Source organism: Nyctibius grandis, chromosome 5, assembly GCF_013368605.1.
Source record: "Nyctibius grandis isolate bNycGra1 chromosome 5, bNycGra1.pri, whole genome shotgun sequence".
Classification (NCBI taxonomy): domain Eukaryota; kingdom Metazoa; phylum Chordata; class Aves; order Nyctibiiformes; family Nyctibiidae; genus Nyctibius; species Nyctibius grandis.
Window position 1 is genome coordinate 10009826 of NC_090662.1, and position 9315 is coordinate 10019140.

The window sequence follows — 9315 nt, forward strand, 5'->3', positions numbered from 1 at the left end:
TTCTCGGAAAAGTTCCTATGTGTTATTTTATGTATATAATAGATTTCAGGACTGCAAAAAGCAAATGCAAGGCTCCCTAGAAAGCCATTAGTTTTGGTGCCCCATGGCTCTGAAAAGTATTAGCCCCCCTGCTTTATGCTGCCTTTCACCCTGAGTCTCCTGCAGCTCCAGGTCTGCCAAGCTGCCACGTCCCCTTGCAGGGGACAGAACAAACCATATGGTCTGAAGTGACAGAATAGGTGCAGATCGCTTTTAATGCTCTCCTTCCTGCTCTGTTCATACCTGGCGTGAAAATAAATCCACCAAAAGGCAGGAGGACGTTCCAATTTCTTCTTCAGTGGTTCTCACTTTTTCCGTATTCTTGCCCCACAGCCTGGGCTGTGTGTTTCTGACAGACCCAGCTTAATAAGCATCTGATGTTTTGATAGGTACAAAAGTGAGACACACTCTTGGACAGGACATCTTGCTAGGCACGAGTGTGACCTAGCTCCCCTGTCAGAGCAAAGAGATGCTGTTTCCATTCTACATTTTAGCCAGACTGATAAGACATTTTTCAATCTATCCAAGACATAAGTTTCCATATCTTTTTATGGCTGGAGTTTTTAGCATCGTGATGATGATTTTCTTTGTTATAAACATCTGGTCAGCAGCATCTTGTGAAAAAAGGTCATAGATTCAGTGCTAGCCCTTAAATCTTAGTTGAATGAGAGCTGAGTAAGGAAGAGCATATATACCAAGGTCTGAGTTTCCAGCAGTACCTTCTGTTAGAGGAGTGTAGTTCAGTGTTTGAATCCCTAGGTCAATGAGAAAGAGATGAAGAGGGGGAAGAATAAGGAGAGATTAATTCTACAGCCTAGGGACAACTTATAGCTCTCATGCTTTCACTCCTCTATTTTATCGTATATCTTATTGGCTTCACACACACACACACACACCCCCAACACTTTGAGATTCTTAAGAAAGGCTCATATTATGGACAGTTTTCTGGGGAAAAAAAAAGTAAATAACTCCCGAGATACAGCACGTGACATTTCTGCTTTGATTTGGATATACTAGGGGGGTAGGAGTTTAAAATTTAGTCTCAGAATAAGAAGTTAGCTTCACCTTGAAAATAATAGGAATCATGTGTCTCCGTAATGACATTGTACCAGCAACACACTTTTCATTTTTCCTGTGGCTTCTTGGTAAAGAAAAAAAGATGTTAAAAAAAAAGAAAGAAAAGAGAAATTAACTGTATGACTGTGTTGGAGTTAAATGATTATTTTCCCAGTATGAGAGAAACACACACATGTGTAACAATAACACCAAAAAACCCCAGAGTGATCTTTATTTCCAGTCAAATTATGAGGATGAAGAAGAAAACAATAGAAAAACAAAGATGAATGTGAATTCTCAGCAAATGTTGCTCATTTTCCTTTCTCCTTTCAATTTTTTCAGGGCTTGCATCTAACCCATGATTAGACCAGCTTTACCTCTAACATTTTTTCACGTTGATTAATGAGGGAAGGCAGGCTTTGAAGCCACTTTCTTCTCCCAGACAGGTGCAGTGTTTTAACTGTGAAAGAGTTGACATGTGAATTATTTGTAAAGAGGGAGCTATCTAAATACATCATTAGCAAAGGACAAAAGGCATTGACCTAACCTGGTGCCACAGCACTTTCAAATCCTTGGTTGTTTTCCAACTTACTGATTGTTTAAAGATTTGCCATCATTATTGGCAATGCTTGTTTTTCCTCCATTGTTAAATTCAGGTTGTGAAAATCAAGTGTTTGATTTGCATGGAGATCTTTTCCCTTTGCCAAATGTTGCCAGTTATCTGTGACATGTGCCATAATTCAGGTAATGTAATTTTAGGCAAACTTACGTGCTTATCATGAAGGATGAAAAGTACAATTTATTGATAAAATATTGTCAAAAATCTGTTCCATTAAGAAAAGAAAGTTAATAGCAATCAATTGCTTCATTTTTGTGGTTTATAATTTGTTCCCTATTGAACAAAACTATGTCTCTCATGTTTAAGTTTTATTGTATGCTCAAATTTAAGCACATGTCAGCAAGTTTTATGAGTTAAAGCCTCTTCTGCTTCTGAATTGTTAAATCCTATTTACAAATATTTTAGGAGAGCTATTGATTATGACATGGGAGGGGGGAGCTATGAATCCACAGCTGAACAAAACAAAATTATATCTTTTATCTAACTAGTCTTTTCACTCTCCTCAAAATTTAATAAAATATGTTTTACATCTATAGGTCAGGAACCAAAGAGCACATTAAGCATTCAAGTGAAAGGTTAAAGATCTACTACCAAGTAATGAAATGCCAGGTGTTTATGAAACTCCAGAGCCCTGTGGGGGGAAAAGTAGAGAGGAAAGACAGGAAGAGTTCTGAACCTATGGGTAAAACAACATAAACAGGATACCAAAAAGAGAAGTGAGGGGGGGAAAACAATAATGAAGTGTTGCTCAATATGTGTGAAATCGGAGCCATAATTTTATCCTGCCAGAGGATAAGAAAGGAATGGACAATGAAGGCACAGAGAGGGAGGAGGTGACAGTCACTGTAAATCAATATCCAAGGTTAACACAGGACATTCTGTAAGAGCGCTGCTTCATTAGAAATAGGAGTCATGATGGGCTGGGATTAAGGGATACAACTAGTTTAGACTCTTAGTTTTCTCTGCGGTATCCCAAGGCAGATGGGGGGGGCAGCTCATCAGTTAACATGTAAACATGTTGTAAACAACTAGAAAGTGATGGCAGCTACGCAAATGGTAAATAGTTATGAGTTGCAGGGTGCTGGACTTGGGGGTCCAGTGATCTTTTCAAGTCTAGATCTGCCATTATTCTGCCTTCCTTTCACTGAAAATAGGCAAAGCACTAGTGAGGGCTCTTTGGACTGGTGCCTAGCCAGCTGAAACAGCCAGCTGGAGATCTTCCAAGTGTAGGAGCTACACAGCTGTCAAGATGCTCTAGACTACAATACTGGCAGAGCCACGGATAGTCAGATGCTACTGCTGCAATTGCATCAAGCCCTGAGCACAAAGAGATCTGTCTTGTTTTCTCTCAGACAATGTAGGAACTTGGTCTTTGCATAGTGCCTTATGAAACCCAAATGTCTGGAAATTAGCTGCTGCTTCCCATCCTTTTCCCCAAATTTCTCAAACTTGGGTCTTCATGTTGACATGAAGCCTGGGCAGAAGAGGGGCTTCCTTGTCATACTGCAACAGCCAAGCCTCCGAGCACTTCCACCTGGCCCCTGCTCCTGCTTCTCTCTGTGGAGTACAGCACCACAAGGAAACACCTGCCCTAGACATATTTCTGCCTGCAGCTACTTATCTGTAGATTCATTTATACATTTTATGCTCCCGTTTTTACTCTAAGAAAGGTATGTTTATGTCACCCACTGTTAAAATTGAGGAATGCTGCCCTATGCTGTAGGTTCTGGAGGTGGAAAAGTGGTCTTTTCTAGTCTGTCTCCCTGCTGTCTTCTGTGTGTGTGCTTGTGGCTTGACCATAATTTCTCTGGTTTAAACTCAGTGTGGTAAATAAAAAGTAACTTGTGCTCATGTAACACCTGCTGTCAGGACAATCGATTTTCCAGGAATTTCCTGAAATTAGTATGATTTCACCCTGCTGATGCCAAGTAGGCATGCTTATATATAGTTTACAAACAAGGAAACTGAAGCTCAGGGTTGACTCAACACCGTCAACTGGTGGCAGGAGCCAAAAAATACTTGGCCACAGAACCAGGCAGCCAGAGCCATGTTCTGACCACGCTTTTGTAGCAGTTGATTTCTTGTCGCTGCTGAAGTACTATCAATGGTAGTACACAGGCCTGTATCCATCCATCCACATATCTATCTATCCATCTACCTACATACCTACTTACCTACCTATCTAGTCTGTATGTAACTGGAGACTGTTACAGCTGATCCAGTAGCAGACAAAATCGCTCTTTCCCTCTGGGCATGTAGTATAGATATATGTATTGTTTTTGCTGGTGATCTTTAAATGGTCTCTCAAATTATTTAACCCTTCCAAAGTCAATATCACAGAAACTTAGAAAAGGGTAAAGCAAAAAGCCTTGGGAGGTCATCTCATCCATCTCTTTGCTCCAAGAAACCCTATTATGATAAAGTACTACTGAGTTAGAATCATAACAGATGGAGAGTCATATGTATGTATACATTTTTTCCCATGGAGTAGAAGAGGGAATCATGTGCAGATTTTTTACATAAAGAAACAGTGTGTAGCTTACCCACTGTGAATAAATCTAATTTAGTCATCTTTATGCCTCCCTGATCTTCATCCTCTGAAGTTTGCTGGAGGGTCAGATGTGCACTCTGGGAAATTTTCCAGATTCTGTGTTAGTTCTCTCTGCCCCCACTCTCCCCTTTTTAAACCTACTACTCAGCTTTGTGCTGAAGTTTTTCTACATTATAACAATGCCACCATCAGTGCTGAGGCTGTGTTTAAGGCACTAACTTTGCTGCAGGCTGAGCAAGCAGCGCTCCAGGTCCTTCAGTGCCGTTGTGTGCTGCAGCCTCTGTGTGGCAGCAGAACATAGCATGCCTGGGAGGTGACAGCTTTGGACTAGACCAGGATCATTTTCGAAAGACATGCTGGTTGGTGTTGGACACTGGGAGTTGGGGTTCTGCTTTCTACTTCCACCTCTGCTACTAATATTTATATGGTCTTTGGCAAATCACTTACCTTCTATATTTCCCAGCTGCAAAAATACTTATGTGCCCGGTGCCCTATCCTGGTTTTTTTTTTTTTGTGGAGGGTTTATGCTTTTTTTTTTTTGACTTAGGTTATTTTTGAAATAATTTTCAGATCACCAGGTATGTAACTTACCTGACAGTGTTATTACTCTAAGGTGCACCTTATTTTTAACATGTGAGATGGTGCTGTATTTTTTGAAATATTTCCATTCATCAATGAAATTACAGTTTCACACTGACAGACTTCAGCTCTTACTTACAATCTCATTCTTTTCTTTTTTTTTTTTTGCTTTTTTTTCCCTCTAAGTTCTTCTTCACAGATCTTAACAATAAAAGAATTGTACTGAATTGTATTCATCTAACTTCATTGGGTGCTTTTAATCACATCTCAGTAAGTCAAAGTCAGGATCAACTTCCTTTTGTAAAATTCAGTTGAAGAAGATCAGAATGACACCATTTCACTTATTTCACTTTAAAAATCAGTAGTAGTACTTATTTTCCATGTAATAGGGCATCAGCGCTACGGACATATACAAGCACTCTGGTATATTGAGTGTATTACAGATACCTCAAGAAGAGCAGTTAAAAAATGAATGGGATTTGTGGCACTAAATAGCTACCCTTCCTTGGAGATTGTAGTCTAACTTACTGCATTTTGGTGTGATGAGTGTTACTGTCTGTCCTTTCAGCTGTACAGCATATATATTTTACTACTGAAATGTCACTGATACAGATGCTATAGTTAGTTAGGGGCAGAACTCAGACACTGGAAGGATCTCCTGGTATCTGTCTGAGATGCACATGCCCCACCACAGGCTGGCAGCCGAGGGATGGGGCATGCCATATGCCAGCCAAGCCTTTTCTCCACCTCAGTATGGCACTGACACAGGTTCTGGTTTTGCCGATGAAACTCATGTATATCATTCTTTTTTGTCTAACCCCACAGCTGAAGGCTGATGAAAGGATCATCAAAACAGAGCATGGGCTGTTGATCCGCAGCTTGCAAAGAAGGGATGAGGGAGCCTATTTCTGCAAAGCCCAGGAGCACGCCTTTGTCCATACCATTGTGAAGCTGAATTTAAACGTCATTGAGAATGGGCAAATGGAAAGCACTCAGAAAACTGAGGATGAGGAGGGCCGGGTGAGGGATTTGCTGACAGAGTCCCGGCTGAGGTACAAGGACTACATCCAGCTCGTCAGCAGCCCCAGCTTTAGCCTGGATGAGTACTGTGAACAGATGTGGCATCGGGAGAAACGACGGCAGCGGAACAAAGGTGGTGCCAAATGGAAGCATGTGCAGGAGATGAAAAAAAAGCGAAACCGAAGGCACCATGAGCCAGCCAGGCCACCGTCTACGTAGTTTGTAAATGCTATTTAAAGAAAGGACATTTTCCATGAAAAAAAAAATACTGTGTTCTGGTTTTGTGCATCTTGCCTATGAATTAGTACTGCTTCTTGCCATCATTATTAATCTATATGAGACTACAGTGGGGTTTGATACCAAATGAGAAGTTCCTTACTGGAGTACCACACACCAGGCAACAATTTTAAATGCATTCATTAAAAAGGAAAGATGTACACTTTTAGCTAATTTCTGGGTAGCCTGAGGCTACGTGAGCTGTGTTCTGTACTTCCTGCATAATTTTCATGTAGGATTTAATGTCTGTGTTCCCATGTTAATATTTGCTACCACATTCCACCCCAGAGATGGCTACATTTCAGAGGAGGGAAGATGCTTTTCTAGTTCTTTGGCATCTTTCTGAATAAGAAGCATGGTAGAAATGTGTGACAGATCTGTAAAAATACCTGCTAATTTACCCATTGGGCTTGTATACAGGCACATGGGTGGGGTTTGCTAGCACAGAGAGGCTCAGCGAAAAATCAAATTAAGTATTGGCTTAGGGACAACATTCATTCTCCCCATAAAAAAAAAAAAAAAAGAGTCGTAGTTTAAGAGAGGGGAATTATCAAGCGTTACTCATTAGAGTTTGAGTAGCCACCCGTTTGCAGTCCATCTGCTGAAATGAAATGTTGACTCTAATTGAAACTGCCACCAAGATGCTTGGGAGTAAATTTCCTAAGTGGTCTGTGGGAGGTATGTGCACAAATCCTATTAACAAATAATGAGATTCCTGCCTGCACCTCTCCTGTCTCTCTAAAGTTTTTACTCTGACTGTTTCTCTGGCCCTTTGCTAGCTTTGTTTTATGCAGAGGAAAAGAAAAATAAAAAACAACAACAAAGCTAAAACAAAAGACGATGAGGGAAAATATTTAGTGGCTGAGACCAGTGCTCTTGACACAGAGCTGACATTCCTCAGATGTGTGTATTCTTTGGGATTTTCTCTCAAAGGTCTTATGTATTTTTAAGTTGAAAATTTGCATTGTTGGAGTTAATACTTTTATTATAATTAAATAAAAAAAACTATGTCCATGTGTAAATAAAACTTGTAAGTTAGAAATCTGCTGTATATCATAATTTCATTTGTAAAGTGTTCCTTGTTCCTTGGTTATATTTTGGTTTTAATAGTGTAAATTTTTCCATATAAACAAGAAACACTGGCCTCATTCTTGTGTATTTTACATCACTGTGATTTCATTGAATTTATTCCTGATATGCAGCAACAAACACAAGCTCAAAATCAGACCTACTGTCTCTTCACATGAGTCACAGCTCCCCTTTCCTCTATTCCATCTAACCTCCCTCCGTTCTGCCTTTCACGCCTTTTTGAGTGTGAAATGACAAATTAGCTACTTCCTCACATGGAAGAGAGCTTTTATGGATACCAAAATGACAGACTTATTTCTCATGCATTCTACAGATCTTGAGAGCAAAGTCTGTGGGAAACCTTTGTAATTGGTGTGCACCTCATTAAGGAACTGAAAACGTTGGCTCTGAAAGTTGTAGATTCACCCTTGCCCATGCTGGTGTTTGTGTGCGCATTCAGTCCCTGATCGATAATTGTGTAGATCCAATTTGCATTGTTGCTCATTTCCTCTCTGTTGAAAGTCAGATATGGTGAAGTGTTTGTCAAATTTCAGAAAGGAATCTCAGCTTACCCACATTTCTTGTAAAAGCCGAAAGCTGAGTTTGCATGTGTTGTATAAAAGCCAGTGATACCATATGTCATTAATTTTAGATGCTTTTTTAATAGATGTACGAGTTAATTAGGAGATATTAGATAGCATGCGTACAATGCTTTGATAGTGTAAAGCACTGAGTGCTAAATATTATAAAATACGTCTGTGGGGAGGAGAGAGTTAGCACAGGACCTTTAATCAGCAGAGAGACTTATGCTGAAGATACTAACCAGTTGTACAGTACTTTGAGAACACGCAGAGAACGTTTTGACATTTTTGCTGCAAAATAATGTAAGCCAAGCATTTCACAAGAGGCTCATCATTTTGGGTACCTTGATTTTAAGGCCAATTAAGACCACTTAAAGGAGGTATGGGGGGGTATTAAACTACTACATTTAAAGCACCCTAAGATGGGGATACTCAATACTCTTGGCTGGAAGGTTATGCTATCACCATATAGAACCTGCCCAATTATTCCTTATTAGATTTTTATCAGTCCACAAAGTCCCATTTCTCTGACTTGGACATTAAGTAAATGAGTGGAACCACACCAAGGCTATGGAATAACAGGTGGTCTGCATTCACATGTACTGACAAAGGGCCTACTCTTCTCCCCCGTGGTGATGCAGTACTTCAATTATCGCATTTCAGACAACTCTCATCACATGTTTGCCTACTTCATAAACAAGCAGATCAATTCCTTCTTCCATATTTTTTCTCCTCCATGAAAACTAAATCATATGGTTTATGTTTAGATATGATTGGGGGTATGTATTCTACAAATGAATTCTCCCCACTGACTTTAGTAGAAGTCTGGCATGACTAAGGGTCTCAGTTCTGGGAGCATTAGATTTAAATGGTTGAATTAAAATGTTACTACTCTTAAAAGCAACTTTCATTTCTTTTATTTCAAACATTGTTTCAGTGAGGTATGAGGCCTCTTCCATCACAGGAAATAAATTCAATATCCTGCAAACCAATGTGCTATATTCGGTTCATGCCACCCCAGGGAGCATATTTAATAATATTACATAGATAAAAGTCTGTGTTTTGATACACTGGGTAAGAGGTACACTATAGCTAGCAAGGCTAGCACAGCTCCTCATGCACAGCAGGTATTACACATGCGAGGAGGCCAGAGGACCTTGGAGACCAGGGAATGAGAGAGACAGAACAGGGATCACTACAGAAGGTAAGACAGGGTTTTGTTAGGCAGGACTCAGCAATGCAAACCCAGGAGTAGGAGCAGGAGAAGCAGTGGGTCTTTCAATAACTTGCAGTCCCAGAGAGGGTTTCGGAGGATGAGCTAGCCCAGAAACTATCATTGGAGAGGATCCCCCTCTTTTCAAAAAGTTTCGTCTTCTGTATAATTTAAAGGCTCAACTCCTAAGTCTGCTTAAATTTCAAATCAATGATTTGAGGGTCAGTTGGTCTGCTGTAAGCTGTACTATGAGCCACAACAGGCTCATAGTTAAAATGAAACTGAGCTTTGCCTCCTTCAAGAGCTCAATAAA

At 40.1% G+C, this 9315-nt stretch overlaps 1 protein-coding gene across 3 annotated transcripts in view; it reads left to right on the forward strand.

Moving 5' to 3' along the window:
- The window catches only part of SEMA3D (semaphorin 3D), a 152625-nt gene extending 143816 nt beyond the window's left edge, over nucleotides 1–8809 (forward strand). For all 3 annotated transcript variants that reach the window (XM_068400482.1, XM_068400483.1, XM_068400481.1), the window contains exon 18: nucleotides 5670–8809. In XM_068400482.1, coding sequence (XP_068256583.1) covers nucleotides 5670–6083 — 414 coding nt within the window. In that variant the 3' untranslated portion in view covers nucleotides 6084–8809. The remainder of the gene's footprint in view (nucleotides 1–5669) is intronic.
- Nucleotides 8810–9315: the final 506 nt, after the last annotated feature.